The following is a 17,439-nucleotide window of genomic DNA, read 5'->3' as shown; positions in this document are numbered from 1 at the left end:
GAACGCCGTTCGGACTCGGCTATAAAAAGGAGGTCCCTTGTCATTGAGTTTAACATGGAATCGGGCAGCAGTCAGTGATAAGAGAGAAGTTCACCAATGTGGTATCACAATGGACTGAATAGTCTAAGTGAGCCTGATACATCGGGCTGCCACCTAACCTAACCTAATAAAGGGTGATTTGTTAAGAGCTTGATAACTTTTAAAAAAAAAAACGCATAAAATTTGCAAAATCTCGTCGGTTCTTTATTTGAAACGTTAGATTGGTCCATGACATTTACTTTTTGAAGATAATTTCATTTAAATGTTGACCGCGGCTGCGTCTTAGGTGGTCCATTCGGAAAGTCCAATTTTGGGCAACTTTTTCGAGCATTTCGGCCGGAATAGCCCGAATTTCTTCGGAAATGTTGTCTTCCAAAGCTGGAATAGTTGCTGGCTTATTTCTGTAGACTTTAGACTTGACGTAGCCCCACAAAAAATAGTCTAAAGGCGTCAAATCGCATGATCTTGGTGGCCAACTTACCGGTCCATTTCCCTGCCAGCATTTCAAAGTTCCATTTCAACCTCATCGTTACCACAGACTCGTAAATGTCACTTCAACCATCATGAAAAGGTACATCAAAAAGTACATGCAAGTAATTTGCCATCCCTACTGTTAAAAAAACCCTTTTTGTGAAACGCCAAGCGCAACCAGCTTGTTATATTTTAATTAAATAAAAACGAAAATAAAGTTCTGAAAACATAGATTATACGCTTAAAAATGTGAAAGGTATATTGGTGAACAATTTGGTGATTTTCCAAATGGAATAAAGTGATTGTTTTTCAGATATTTTACAGACACGCTGCCTCCATGGAATAAAAACACTGGTTGATAGACGCAGCAACATGTAACTCGCTACTTGTAACTCAACATCATCATTAATGCCAAAAATTATGTTAAATGTAATGTGATAGTGGTATAAATGTTATATTTTTAAGAATTTGTAAATGTTTAATCAAATTAATAAATATCTAAACAAACGTGTTTTACTCGACCACAATGATTCTTTTACAACTATCTTAAAATGCACTTTTTCTGATTGTTTGGAGGGTCCCTTATTGGCGTCGTTCTAAATTGATCTATAAAGGCACCTAATAATTGCACTCATGCGAAACATTTTTGTAGTAACTTGGCGTGGTACAACTTCTCAATAGTGACGGCGCTTTTCCGACGAGTTTTTGATGTCGTATATGATTGTTTTCGACGTAGTGGGGATTCTCAGAAGCGCCCCCAAATTCAAAAAATGTTGGCAGGGTTCTTGAGATGAATTGTTCTCCGAAGTTTTCCCTCAAAATGGCCATAGAATCGCGAGCTGTGTGGCATGTAGCGCCATCTTGTTGAAACCACATGTCAACCAAGTTCAGTTCTTCCATTTTTGGCAACAAAAAGTTTGTTAGCATCGAACGATAGCGATCGCCATTCACCGTAACGTTGCGTCCAACAGCATCTTTGAAAAAATACGGTCCAATGATTCCACCAGCGTACAAACCACACCAAACAGTGCATTTTTCGGGATGCATGGGCAGTTCTTGAACGGCTTCTGGTTGCTCTTCACTCCAAATGCGGCAATTTTGCTTATTTACGTAGCCATTCAACCAGAAATGAGCCTCATCGCTGAACAAAATTTGTCGATAAAAAAGCGGATTTTCTGCCACTGATTTTGGTAATAAAATTCAATGATTTGCAAGCGTTGCTCGTTAGTAAGTCTATTCATGATGAAATGTCAAAGCATACTGAGCATCTTTCTCTTTGACACCATGTCTGAAATCCCACGTGATCTGTCAAATACTAATGCATGAAAATCCTAACCTCAAAAGAATCACCCTTTATAAGGTTTCTGTTTTTAATCGAACGGACAGAACACCCACTATCCCTCCCTTTCTAATTGTGGGGCCACATCCTCATTACCGGAACACGGCGGCGATGAAGCAGACGACGCATCTCTGTAGCCGGTTATAAAGACTACTAAAATCAATCATCAAGTTTCTACTAAACACATACATCTAGGTATTTAAATATCTTATTATATTCTACGTTTAATTACACCACTATTAATGTTATACTACGTTCGCTCTAGACACGAAATCTCGCTTTTTAGAACCAAAATCTCTTTACAAATCTCAAGTGTTCGGACTGACAAAATAACAAGATTTCGTAGATTTGAAGATTTAACAGCTGTTTGTAAATATATCAATACAAATACAAACCCGTCTGTGAGCACGCACACACACATTCATCTACAATACAAAATTGGGGCAGAGTTGCAAAAAGCGCATTTACTAAAACCACAGTTGTACAAGGCAGTATGGGGGATTTTGAAAGTGATTTTGTTGAAACCTCTACGAGCCAGCGGTATTAATATAGCATTAACGCGCTAAAAATACAAGTTTTTTGCACGATTTAATAATTCATTTTAAGGTGGGTATTAAGTTGGAGTTTAGCCGCTAAAAACATGATTTTTTCACGATTACTTTTCTTTAATAATCCATTTTAAGGAATACAAACTTTGTGAAAATTTGCTTTGGGCTTTTCCCCATCAAGTTATAATAAAATTTGCAACAAATACGTATAATTTCATGCATTTTTCTTAATGATTTAGTTTTCACTTTAGCAATTTTAGCGGCTAAACTCGAACTTAATACTCACCTTTAAAGAAAAATGAAAATTTTCAATTGTTGCCGCTAAAATCAAAAATAAATAATTAAAAAACGTGTAAAATTAAAAGTCTTTGCAAATGTTAATATAACTTGATGGGGAATAGCCCAAGGTAATTTTCTATAAAATTTTTATTTTTTAAAATGGATTAGTAAAGAGAAGTAATCCTAAAAAAATGTCGATTAAGCGGCTAAACACGAACTTAATACCCACCTTTAATAAAATTTGCCAAATACAAAAATTATAATTTTGTTCTATAGATTTATTTTTGATTTTAACGGCTCAACTTGATCTTAATGCCCTCCTTTATTTATTTAGTTTAATATAAAGCAAATAAATTAACTAAATTGATGCGCTGTTTCTTGTTCGTCAAGACTTTACAGCAATATGTTTGTTATCATTTAATTTTGATTATTTAAGGACAAGTAATCGCGAATAAAAACTCGAAACCTTAAGGTACTATGTTCGGTTTTTTCACCAAAACACTAAGTTAAAACTACAAATATATTTATGAAGACGATTATATTTTGATCGAGTATTGCCAAATAATGGATGGAAAAGATCCAAGGAATTGATTGCAAATAATTTTATATTTCTAAATTAGTTAATTAAAAAAAGTAACCGTGAAAACAAGCTGGTTTTCAGCTTGAAAACTGAACATAGTACTCAGCTTTAAGGTGGGTACTATGTTCGGTTTTCGAGTTGAAAATCACTTTATTTTCGCGATTACTTTTCCTGAAATAATCAAAATTATAAATTAAAACCAAAATATTCCTGTAAAGTCTTGCCGAAATCTAGGGGAACAAGAAACTGCGCATCACTTGAATTAATTTATCTGCTTCATATTGAACTGTTTTATTAAAGTAACCGCGAAAATTTCAACTCGAAAAGCGAACATAGTACTTACCTTTACATAGTACCCCCCTTTACATGCTTGTTTCAAGCTTTTCTCAAATCAACCAGTTGATATCGTTGTACTACCTATTTGTTGGTACAATGATTACTTTACAATAGTAACTTACTTGCTATTCAGTACTCGATAAGCTCATTGCAAAAATCGAAAGGCTTTAGTTGACATTTGACATCATTGTAAACAGCTGATAATGTGTTGTAAAATTATTAGAGAAAAATTATTTTGAAAAAAAAAAATAAAACACCGATTAATGGAAAATTGCGTTTCACAATGTAAGTCGATATCTATAATATGAATAATATTACATAGAATATTACTATCACAAGAAAAACACTCCCAATTTCCATATATTATATATTTTAGACGAATTCAATTAACTATGCAAATTTATAAGAAAAAAATCTAGATAAATGTACATATATTTCACTAACTACATTCTAGATGTTTTGTATTGATTAAAGAAATCAAAGTCAAGGTTAGTTTTCATTGAAATTTGTATAAATAAAGCAGCATCAATTCATATCAATGAGATTAAAGACGTCGGTGTTTTTTTTTTGTACGGCATTTTTTTTTTTCTGTATGTGCTTGCCTTCCCTTCAGTATGTTTGTTTATGCATTGAAACATTGTATCACGAATATAGTTAGTGGGTGATTTTTGCAATTTCAATGATGCCATTCAATGCATCCAATAAAAGTGTAAGATAAGAAGAAATTTGAGTGTAAATTCTATGCATTTATATACTATATATGAGTTGTTCCTCTTTAGAGGATAGAATTAAGAGGGACTTAGAATGGGTTTGGTGTAGAGCATATATGATATATTGTGCCGAAGGAAAGAGCAGCAATGAATAACAAAACGCTCATTGCGTCCATACAGAATGTTGCACTAGAATTAAAATCACTACCTAAGCATTAAAAACCAGAATCCAAATGTTTTCAAATTTAAGGAACACACATTCATAGGATTCTGAGGGGCCACTGTGGTACAATAATTAGCATGCCCACCTTGCATACAAAGGTTGTGGGTTTCGACCAAACACCAAAAACAGTTTTTCAGCGGTGAATTATCCCCGCTCGGTAATGATGGTGACATTTCTTTTCTATGTGGTTTCGCTGTAATATGAAACGCCGTAAGAATTTAACCAGAATCATTATCATTGAGCTAAACATCGGGCGGCCCTCATTGATAAGAATAAATCTCATAATAGACTGAATAGCCTAAAAAAATATGCTGCCACTATACCTAACCTAGGAGTCTGTCTACTCTAAATGCAGTTAATGGGGTACAAAAATGGGAGAAACAAATATAGTTGGATATAATCATACAACCTAGCCCTCATGACAAATAGTTTTCTAACTTTATCCATGTAAACTTATATATTTTGATTGTTAATTATCTAAAAATATGTTTTTTTCTTTTTTTCAGATTCGTGTTATTTCTATATTGTCTATGTATTGACAGCGGGAAATTTTTGTGCGCTCTAACAATTTTCTATGACTATTTAAACGAAATATTTCAAACATAAAGGTTTAGAAAATTTCTATTTTTATTCCTATTTTTATTATTTATTCACCCAATTTTTATATTTATATATTCTTTTTGAAATTGGTTAATCGTATTACCAAAAATGTTTTATTAAATTTAGAGCAATTTAAATTTAAAATAGAGAGCAAAACTTATAATACTTGACTGAAGGTGTTAAAGTAACTGATTTTTCTCCATAAGGAGTTAGCATAAAGGGGCCAAAATTGAGTTATCTCTCCCTGCCAGATCTATACTAAAGGCTGTGGAAAGGTTCATTCGCCCGAACCGAAACATGTACAGTCCAGGCGTGTATAGATTTGTATCTGGCGTTTTCTTTTCAATGGCTCTATTAACCATGTTCCTTAATCTATATCTGTCCATAAAGCTCGAAAAATAATTGTATAATTAGATATAATGCATTTGGACATCAATTGCCTGTTTCGGTATCAGGCTAACATGAAATATAATTAGTAACTGATTATAGTATAATGATTAATTGAAATAATTGAGAAAAAAGTTTTAAAAGGATGATATTTATAATAGCTTAGATCACTAAAGTTTCTCAGAGTGTTAAGAACAGATACCCTAGTAACACTCGTAAATAAAATCATCAAAATTCAAAAACCAAAATAAGCTACAAACTTTTAAACCCCTATTAATACTTTCTTTACCCATTTTTATTAGCAATGGAAATCAATATACATTCAAATCTCCCTCTAAAAACGATAGTCAGGAAGCAAAGCTTATTGCAATCTATTGAAATCTTTTTATAAAATTACATTATATTGCAATGAAACTCATATCATAATTCTACGGAACGTCATGTGTGTGCTTTACAAAATTTATATATGTGAACTTTTGAAGAAAAAACCCGAAGGCAAGATATGAGAAATTCCATATTTTTATTGTCATAAGACAAATTTTGTAGGTGAATCTTTTGGCCTAGTCAGAGTCTTTTATATGATATTGAAATTGGAAGATATGAACTTAAAACAATTATATACGGCCGTAAGTTCGGCAGGCCGTATCTTATGGACCCTCCACTATGGATTGCGTAGAACACACAATTTTTTTTCTGATTCAATCACCAAATTAATTGATCCAATTAATTTTTTAATTGAAATATCTTCAATCACGAAAATGATAGTATCAATCACAGTTTTAATTGGGCATAGAAAAAATTCTTGATTTTTTTCAGCAAATTTCAATTAATTTTTAATTGATTCAATTAAAAATTTAATTGATGTTGATTGCAAAACTCAATTAATTTATTAATTAAAAAAGGTAACTATTTTTAATTACTTTCTGAATTTACTGAATTTTTATTTGGATTAACAAATGATTGTTTGAAATACACTTTTATTTAAAATGAAAAAATAAGCACTTTTTTTAACTGAATTAGTCTTCCGAATTTGATTAAAAAGTAATTGTATCAATCAATTTTTTAATTAAAAATTTTAAAATTTTCAATCATTGACTTAATTAACTTAATGTTTCTATCATGATTAAAAAGTTAATTGTATCAATTAATTTATAAATTGAAAAAATTTTCAACTTCAATTAACTTTTTAATTGGAAATATTTTGGTGATATTTTTTCTGTGAAGCTTCTACTAAAGACGGTCATCCACAATTAAATTACTTGAGTTGCGGCCGATGGCAAGGCATCTTAAAACTTCTTAACATCATCTTCTACATTGTAAGTTAGTCCATGCCGGATATATAGTAGACAAAAGATAGGTCGATTAAAACCGGATCGGATAAATTTTGCTCCTCCAAGAGGCTCTGGAGGTCAAATCTGGGGATCGGTTTATATAAGGGCTATATATATTTATAGACCGATATGCACCAATTCTGGCATGTTTGTTAGACACCATATACTAACACCACGAACAAAATTTCAACCGAATCGGATGAAATTTGCTTCTCTTAGGGGCTCCGCAAGCCAAATCTGGGAATCGGTTTATATGGGGGCTATATATAATTATGAACAGATGTGGACCAATTTTTGCATGGTTGTTAGAGACCATACAGCAACATCATATACCAAATTTCAGCCGGATCGGAAGAAATTTGCTTCTCTTTGAGGCTCCGCAAGCCAAATCTGGGGATCGATTTACATGGGGGCTATATATAATTATGGACCGATGTGGACTAATTTTTGCATGGTTGTTAGAGACCATATACCAACATCATGTACCAAATTTCAGCCGGATCGGATTAAATATGCTTCTCTTTGAGGCTCCGCAAGCCAAATCTGGGGTCGGTTTATATAGGGGCTACACGTAAAAGTAAGCAAAATAACATATTCCACTACACTCTTATACAAAAAATATCTGCTTAAACAGCAGTTAGTGTTTGCTGTTATATTTTTGCACATCATGATCTTGTTTAGTTTTTAAATTCTATACAAAGTATTTTCAAGAATAGGTTTTTGTGTACGCCTAAATGCGATCAGCAAACTTTTTGTTTGATGTTATGTTTTAATTTGAACAATAATAAAATTCTTGAGCAGATATGAGACGTTTTTTTAAATATATTGTGTAGCATTTTTTCTGGGAACGGTATCCCAGGAATTCTCGGGATTTTCCAATATTTTCGTCCCCGCTTTCCCGGTAATTACATAGATTGGTATAATTCATGGTAGATTGGTAAAATTCTTAGTAGAATGGTAGAATTCATGAAGTTTTGGTAGATTTTGCAAAATTATTCCCCTCCAACAAAGGTACTTCACAATTTTTCTATAGATATCAAATTTTGACAAAATTTTGTATAAAACAAAATAATTTTGACAAAATTTTCTATAGAAATAAAATTTTGACAAAATTTTCTATAGAAATAAAATTTTGACAAAATTTTCTATAGAAATAAAATTTTAATAAAATTTTCTACAGAAATAAAATTTTAGCAAAATTTTCTATAGAAATAAAATTTTGAAAAAAAATTCTATAGACATAGAATTTTGACAAAATTTTCTATAGAAATAAAATTTTGACAAAATTTTCTATAGAAATAAAATGTTGACAAAATTTTCTATAGAAATAAAATTTTGACAAAGTTTGGCTATAGAAATAAAATTTTGACCAAATTTTGCTATACAAATAAAATTTTGACAAAATTTTGCTATAGAAATAAAATTTTGAGAAAATTTTCTATAGAAATAAAATTTTGAAAAAATTTTCTATAGACATAAAATTTTGACAAAATTTTCTATAGAAATAAAATTTTGACAAAATTTTCTATAGAAATAAAATTTTGACAACATTTTCTATAGAAAAAATATTTTGACAAAATTTTTCTTTAGAAATACAATTTTGACAAATTTTTCTATAGAAATAAAAATAAACGAATAGATTGTCATGATAAGTCCCTATTAATTTAGAAGATTATTCTGTTTAATTTAATATTATAATTAGTTTAAGCTTTTATTTTTATCTTAATTTAATTAATTTTAATTTTAAATGTTTTTGTAGTCTTATTGTAATTTATGTTAAATTGGCCACCTGAGGCTTCGAATTACAAAATTTAAATAAATAAATAAAATAAAAAAAATAAAATAAAATTTTGACAAAATTTTCTATAGGAATAAAATTTTGTTAAAATTTTCTATAGAAATAAAATTTTGACAACATTTTCTATAGAAAAAAATTTTGACAAAATTTTTCTTTAGAAATACAATTTTGACAAATTTTTCTATAGAAATAAAATTTTGACAAAATTTTCTATAGAAATAAAATTTTGACAAAATTTTCTATAGGAAAAAAATTTTTACAAAATTTTCTATTGAAATAGAATTTTGAAAAAAAAAAATTCTATAGAAATAAAATTTTGACAAAATTTTCCATAGAAATAAAATTTTGACAAAATTTTCTATAGGAATAAAATTTTGACAAAAATTTTTATAGGAATAAAATTTTGACAAAATTGTCTATAGAAATAAAATTTTGACAAAATTTTCTATAGAAATAAAATTTTGACAAAATTTGGCTATAGAAATAAAATTTTGACAAAATTTTTTATAAAAATAAAATTTTGACAAAATTTTCTATAGAAATAAAATTTTGACAAAATTTTGCTATAGAAATAAAATTTTGACAAAATTTTGCTATAGAAATAAAATTTTGCCATAGAAATAAAATTTTGACAAAATTTTCAATGAAAATAAAATTTTGACTATTCATCATCATTTTAACTTTATTTAAATGAAAATAGGACAATAGTTATTAAAATGCATTAAACACTATTTTCGGTCTCCAGAATATTCGAAAAATAGCACATATGTTGTTTTTTTTTTTTTTCAAAAGTCCACAAATATTGATTACATCCGTTGATGTTGATAATGACGATATCAAATATCTAACATAAATAATGACAACCGCTTATAGCTTGATAAATGTTTGATCATCGTAATGCTTATTTCAGTATATTAGGGCAAGAAGAAATAATTTTTGCCAGTTTTATTATTGATTATCTGACTTTGTATTACAGGGTCCAAGAATATGTGCGTATGCCAGAAGAAGAGGTGGACGTTCTAGATTTAATGTTTTTATAATCTAACATAACCCAACCTAATAGCCCATTCAAATTAGGCTCGAAATATAATAAAAATAGATTTGAAATTCCTTTTATAAGTCAAATTAAATGGTTAAAATCTAGTTAAAGTGGATTTCGGACGTGTAATGTGAATGAGATATAAGCACCGTTGATAGAATTCATTCAAAAATGGTAGATTTTTTACTGTTTGGTAGATTGGTAGAATTCTTGGTAGATTTTAAATTTTTTGTAGAAACAAAAATTTGACCAAATTTCGTATAGAAATGAAATTTGGCAAAGTTTTCTATAGAAATAAACTTTCGCAAAAATTTACTAAGAAAATAAAATTTTGCAAAATCGTAATAATTTAAAATAATTTAAATATCTTAAAAATTTTCTATAAAAATAACAATTTGTAAAAAAAAATCTATAAAAATAAAATATTGCAAAAATTTTCTATAGAAATAAAATGTTGACAAACATTTTCTATAGAAATAAAATTTTACAAAAATTTTGTAAAGAAATTAAAAATTTTACAAAAATTTTGTAAAGAAATAAAAAATTTGCAAAAAATTTTGGCAATTTTTTTTTATAGAAAAACAATTTCCTATAAAAATAAAATTTTGACAAAAATTTTACCAAAATTTCAAAATAAGATTTTGTAAATTTGGTAGATTTTTGGTAAATTTTTCTTTAAATTTTGGTAGATTATTATACGAGTGACAACCGTGGGTATAATTATTTATCTTTTGTTATTTTTACATCGATCATATTCGTTTAAAAATATGTTTCAAAATAATCCCGAAACATTTCCAAAGTCAGGGGTTAAAGCGTGTAAGAGGTAGCCTTAAAAAGAATTTCCTATAAATTGACAAATTACAAGTCATTTAATTGACTACTCACTACACTTTATCTCTCACTCTCACAAAATACATTTTATGCTCATATAAAATTGTAGTACAAGTTAGTAAACTACTCCCATAAGCAAAACATTATTCTTCAATTGCCACCATTGAGTCATAATCGGTCTTTATTGGGGAGAACACGTACGACGGGATTTTTGTTATGCCCCCTAAACAAAACAAAAAAAAATATATTTCGATTCTAATTACGAAAAACAAAAACAAATCAATAGCATAAAATCAATGATAAACTACCCAAAAATGTTTTAAAATATATGAAACAAATACAAATCGACTTATAATCATTGTGTGTGATGTGTGTTTTATTTTTTAATAATTCTCAACAAAATAATAATAATAATAATAATTTTGTGGTAGCAATTGTTATTAGTTTGTTTGTTTGAATTGTTTTGAATTAAGCTATGTTTTCACTATGCCTAGAAATTTTAATAACCCAGAATCATCATATTTTTTTAAAAGGATTAAGTTCAATTCGCCGCTTACAAAAATGAAAAAAAAAAAACAAAAATATTAAATTTTTATTTCTAAAAGTTTGCAGTGCTTCAGTCGTATCACCACGGTCTATTCAATCCAATTGCCGTGCGAAAAAAATACTACATCTTACGATTTGTCAAAAATATTCAATTTAACATTTGAGTTTAGAAACTGATAAGAAACGACAGAATCGACTATAGTTTACCCTAAATCAGCACTTGGGAATTATTATTTGGACAACCACATTTGAGCAATACGAGTATTTTTTTCTAAAGTAAAATTTTCTTACAATTTGAATAAGATGTGTCGCCTAATCACGAAATTAATTGATACAAATAATTTTCAATTGAAATTGCTTCCATCACGCAATTCATAATATCAATCACCGGAACCAATTAAACAATTAATTGATCCAATTAAAAATAAATTAAATGATTTAAATAATTTTTGTGTATATTTTTTTAATAAAAAAAATTATTTAAATGATTTGAAAGCTTTTCAAATTTAATTAAAATCTGTAGATAAATTTTTCTGTGTACTATTGCTAAATGTATATGACAATATCCTGCACTGAATTGAACCCATGTTCAAAGAAAATATTGGCATAGTTTAGAAAATATTTACTGATACATATTGGAAGTGGCATTACGATACAAATACACAGAAAAAAAATCTTTTATATCAATTACGAAATTAATTGATGGAATTAATTGTGTTTGGTAATCAAAGTCCAGGTCGCACTTTTGGTCCAATCGACTTCAAATTTGGCACAAGTTTTTGTTTTGCGTCAGAATTAGATATTGCTCCCATACATGTCTTTCGCTCGATATGCACTTATATGGCACCAGATAGCGTAAAATGGGTTTCTCAAACCAAAAAATGAAATGAAAAAATTTTCTATAGAAATAAAATCTTGACAAAATTTTCTATAGAAATAAAATTTTGCGAACATTTTCTATAGAAATAAAATTTTGAGAACATTTTCTGTAGAAATAAAATTTTGAGAAATTTTTCTATAGAAATAAAATTTTGACAAAATTCTCTATAGATTTCTGTAAACAAATTTTTCAAGATTTTATTTCTATAGAAAATATTGTTATTTCCATAGAAAATTTTCTCAAAATTTTATTTTGCCAAATTTTTTCTATAGAAATAAACTTTCGCCAAAAAATTTCTATAGAAATAAAATTTTGGGAAAATTTTCTATAGAAATAAACTTTTGACAAAATTTTCTATAGAAAAAAAATTGGAGAAAATTTTCTATAGAAATAAAATTTTGACAAAATTTTCTATAGATATAAAATCTTGACAACACTTTCTATATTATAGAAATAAAATTTTGACAAAATTTTCTATAGAAATAAAATTTTGCGAAAATTTTCTATAGAAATAAAATTTTTAGAACATTTTCTGTAGAAATAAAATTTTGAGAACATTTTCTGTAGAAATAAAATTTTGAGAAATTTTTCTATAGAAATAAAATTTTGACAAAATTTTCTATAGAAATAAAATTTTGGGAAAATTTCCAATAGAAATAAAATTTTGACAAAATTCTCTATAGATTTCTGTAAACAAATTTTTCAAGATTTTATTTCTATAGAAAATATTGTTATTTCCATAGAAAATTTTCTCAACATTTTATTTTGCCAAATTTTTTCTATAGAAATAAACTTTCGCCAAAAAATTTCTATAGAAATAAAATTTTGGGAAAATTTTCTATAGAAATAAACTTTTGACAAAATTTTCTATAGAAACAAAATTGGAGAACATTTTCTATAGAAATAAAATTTTGACAAAATTTTCTATAGATATAAAATCTTGACAACACTTTCTATGTTATAGAAATAAAATTTTGACAAAATTTTCTATAGAAATAAAATTTTGCGAAAATTTTCTATAGAAATAAAATTTTGAGAACATTTTCTGTAGAAATAAAATTTTGAGAAATTTTTCTATAGAAATAAAATTTTGAGAAATTTTTCTATAGAAATAAAGTTTTGTGAAATTTTTCTATAGAAATAAAATTTTTACAAAATTTTTTATAGAAGCAAATACAATTTTGTTAAAATTTTCTATGGAAATAAAATTTTGACGTTTTTTGTAGAAATAAAATTTTGAGAACTATTTTTGTAGAAATAAAATGTTCTATAGAAATAAATTTTTGAATATTTTCTATGAATTTTTTAATTATTTTCTATAAAAATAAAAATTTGACAAAATTTTCTATAGAAATACAATTTTTACAAAATTTCCTATAGATATAAAATTTTGACAAAATTTTCTATAAAATAACATTTTGACGAAATTTTCTATAGAAATAAAATTTGGAGAAATTTTTCTATAGAAATAACATTTTGACAAAATTTTCTATAGAAATACAATTTTGAGAAAATTTTCAATAGAAATAAAATTTTGACAAAATTCTCTATAGATTTCTGTAAGAAATTTTGTCAAGATTTTATTTCTATAGAAAATACTGTCAAAAATTTATTTCTATAGAAAATTTTCTCAAAATTTTATTTTGCCAAAGTTTTTCTATAGAAATTAACTTTCGCCAAAAATTTTCTATAGAAATAAAATTTTGATAAAATTTTCTATAGAAATAAACTTTTGACAAAAGTTTCTATAAAAATAAAGTTTTGAGGAAATTTTCTATAGATATAAAATTTTGACAAAATTTTCTATAGAAATAAAATATTGACAAAATTTTCTATAAAGATAAAGTTCCGAGGAAATTTTCTATAGGAACAAAATTTTCGCAAAGTTTTCTATAGACATACAATTGTGACAAATTTTTCTATAGAAATAAAATTATGACAAAATCTTCTATAGAAATAAAGTTGTGAGAAAATTTTCCATAGGAATAAATTTTTGACAAAATTTTCTATAGAAACTGCCACATTTCTCATCAGCCTCCTATTTTTCTATAAAATTACAATTTTTAGAAAATTTCCTATAGAAATACAATTTTTAGAAAATTTCCTATAGAAATACAATTTCTACAAAATTTCCTATAGAAATAAAATTTTGGCAAAATAGAAATTAAATTTTCACAATTTTTTTTATAGAAATAAAATTTTCACAATTTTCACAATTTTTTTATAAAATTTTGACAATTTTTTTTATAGAAATAAAATTTTGACAATTTTTGTTTATAGAAATAAAATTTTGACAACATTTTTTGTTGAAATAAAATTTTGACAAATTTTTTTGTAGAAATAAAATGTTTACAAAATGTTTTGTAGAAACAAAATTTTGACTTTTTATAGTTTTTTGAGGAGATTTGATTGAAATATTGACAAAATTTTCTATAAAAATAAAGTTTTGAGGAAACTTTCTATAGAAACAAAATTTTCGCAAAGTCTTCTATAGACATACAATTGTGACAAATTTTTCTATAGAAATAAAATTATGACAAAATCTTCTATAGAAATAAAATTTTGGGAAATTTTTCTATAGAAAAACAAAATTATGACAAAATTTTCTATAGAAATAAAATTGTGAGAAAATTTTCCATAGGAATAAATTTTTGACAAAATTTTCTATAGAAACTGCCACATTTCTCATCAGCCTCCTATTTTTCTATAAAATTACAATTTTTAGAAAATTTCCTATAGAAATACAATTTTTAGAAAATTTCCTATAGAAATAAAATTTTGAGAAAATTTTCCATAGGAATAAAATTTTGAGAAAATTTTCCATAGGAATAAAATTTTGACAAAATTTTCTATAGAAACTGCCACATTTCTCATCAGCCTCCTATTTTTCTATAAAATTAAAATTTTTAAAACATTTCCTATAGAAATACAATTTCTACAAAATTTCCTATAGAAAGAAAATTTTGGCAAAATTTTCTATAGAAATAAAATTGTGACAAAGTTTTCTATAGAAATAAAATTTTCTATAGAAATTAAATTTTGACAAAAATTTTTATAGAAATAAAATTTTCACAATTTTTTTTATAGAAATTAAATGTTGACAAAAATTTTTATAGAAATAAAATTTTGACAATTTTTTTTATAGAAATAACATTTTGACAATTTTTTTATTTATAATTTTTTTATTTTATAATTTTGACAAAATTTTTAGTTGAAATAAAATTTTGACAAAATTTTTCCTAGAAATAAAATGTTTACAAAATTTTTTGTAGAAACAAAATTTTGAATTTTTATAGTTTTTCGAGGAGATTTGATTGAATTTTAATAATATTTTATCCGATATTTAAAACGATCGTATGGTTCAGTAAAAACAAAAGCTTAACGTATTTTCATAACCCATCTATTATTAAAAAAAAAAAAACATTTTAAAGCATATATAATTGCAAACGCATTTTTTGTTTATTTTAACCTAACCTAACCTTTGTTGAACTGCATCTTCTCAAGTTTGTTGTAATGTTTGCTCTCTGTTCTACCTCTATAAGATAAATTAAATAAAACTATGACAATTTAACTAGTATAGTTGTTTATGACTAATAATTGTCTTTATACCACTTATTATTTTTTCGTACCACCAATTAAATTTTTTTCTCTTCGAACAGGTGTTTTAAAATACACAAACTAATATTTAAGGAAATTTATTGTAATGGCTATTAAAATTGGGGAACATTTAACATTAACCCCTGTTCTGGCATACATCTCCAAATAACCCTTAGGTTATTTGGAGACATAGCGGTATTATGTCATATCGGTATTGTGTCAAAATCAACATATTAAATAAGATAGAGTTCGTTTTTAATTCATTTAAATTTTATTGATTTGGTTGACATTTAATTGTAACTGGAAATTTCCCCACCATAACATGTTCGTATGCCATAATTTTTATTCTTTCTTTTTTAAAGCAAAGGGCTATTGAGAGCAATATATAAAGTAAAGGTGATACAACTTCTCCTGTTTTTATATACTTTAATGTTAGCCTGTTGAAGATACATCGTTTTCATTAAGAGTTTACTCAAGTAATCAACGATCAACAATTGAACTTTGCCTTTTGACAAAGCCCTTTGTTGGGTTTTTGATGTTAGAACTTGTCTAGAATTTATTTTGTGTCGATGATTTACGTACAAAGTAAAAGTGGTATAAAGATTTGAAATCTTAATAGAAAATGATAAATAATATTAATCATGTCGTTTGTCTATTTTAAATTACTTTATTGTATTATATTTTATTTTATGTTTTTTTTTTTTTTTTCATTTTCTAGTTATGCTTTTTATGCGTAGACGGACTTTTATAAAAAGGTGATTGTCATTCATATGAAAGTAAATTTTCTTTTCATCTAACTTCCTTCTTTTTTTGTTTTATCTGACACTACTTCCCTTCCTTTCTATATTCCTTTTTCTTGTATTGAATGCATTTATGTTTTGCTTAACCATTATTGAATACATAAATCTAAATGTACATATATAATATGGCATAAGTTCAGTGTGTATCTATCTGTAATAATCATACTTATCATACAGGGTTTTTATGGTTTAATTATAACTAAAGGGTTTGGTTAAATAAATATTTAAAAGATATTTGATAAAGAATTAAAGCAATGAAACAACAACCTTGAAAAATCGTATTTTCCGAGCATACCAATTTTTGATTATTGAATTTCCTGAGACAGTATCTGGAAACTCGCCGTCAGACATTGTCTTTGTTTCAACTGTACTTTCTCCAATATTTTATCAATAAGAGAAATTTCTTTTTTTCCTTTTTGTCAAAATAGCAATAGTTTCTTCACTCATGCTATCAGTTTATAGACTAAAAATCGTATGGATTTAATTCTAGCTGCGCTATTTTTTAACCTTTGGATAGAAAAATATTAAAAAAAAAAATATTAAGAATTTAAGCAATAACCCAGCAAAAAAAGCGTCGCCAAAAAGTAATGAAAATGTCCTTTTTGGATCCGGAAGTGGTGCAAAAATGACGCAGAAGCGATGAATTTAACATGGGCTTGTCATAGGTCGGAAGTCCTCCATTTCAACAGCCGTTGCACTGAATTTGCATCACTTCTTTAGGTGTGATCCAATGTTTTGGATGTAAATTAAAAAATTCTGTAATATTTTCTCAAATAAATAATTTGTATAATTTTTTATAATTTTTAATGGATTCTAACGCTTGTCGGAAATGTTTGACCTCAAATATTTTCAAAAATTCAAAATTTTTATACCCACCACCATAGGTGACGGGGGTATAATAAGTTTGTCATTCCGTTTGTAACACATCGAAATATCGATTTCCGACTATATAAAGTATATATATTCTTGATCAGGGAGAAATTCTAAGACGATATAACGATGTCCGTCTGTCCGTCTGTCTGTCTGTCTGTTGTAATCACGCTACAGTCTTCAATAATGAAGCAATCGTGCTGAAATTTTCCACAAACTTGTCTTTTGTCTGCAG

General features: G+C 26.8%; 1 protein-coding gene and 1 long non-coding RNA gene across 5 annotated transcripts in view; both read left to right on the top strand.

Moving 5' to 3' along the window:
- Positions 1-544: 544 nt before the first annotated feature.
- LOC142241534 (uncharacterized) lies at positions 545-1,037 on the top strand. The gene is made up of 2 exons (XR_012723676.1): positions 545-766; positions 824-1,037. It is a non-coding gene; the product is annotated as an uncharacterized LOC142241534 (long non-coding RNA).
- A 2,688-nt stretch (positions 1,038-3,725) lies between these two features.
- The window catches only part of LOC142238670 (lysophosphatidylserine lipase ABHD12), a 30,534-nt gene continuing 16,820 nt past the window's right edge, over positions 3,726-17,439 (top strand). Inside the window, exons 1-3 of one of the 4 annotated variants that reach the window (XM_075310374.1) lie at positions 3,726-3,877; positions 5,032-5,133; positions 16,253-16,289. In XM_075310374.1, the coding sequence (XP_075166489.1) occupies positions 16,255-16,289 (35 nt within the window). In that variant the 5' untranslated portion in view covers positions 3,726-3,877; positions 5,032-5,133; positions 16,253-16,254. Of the gene's footprint in view, positions 3,878-5,031; positions 5,134-10,696; positions 10,881-16,252; positions 16,290-17,439 lie in introns of those variants that run through there. The other 3 variants (XM_075310371.1, XM_075310373.1, XM_075310372.1) reach the window with 3 other exon arrangements.

The sequence above is a fragment of the Haematobia irritans genome, chromosome 5 (genome assembly GCF_050003625.1).
Source record: "Haematobia irritans isolate KBUSLIRL chromosome 5, ASM5000362v1, whole genome shotgun sequence".
Classification (NCBI taxonomy): Eukaryota; Metazoa; Arthropoda; class Insecta; order Diptera; family Muscidae; genus Haematobia; species Haematobia irritans.
Note: the sequence above shows the minus strand (reverse complement) of the source record. Positions and strands in the feature narration are given on the sequence as shown.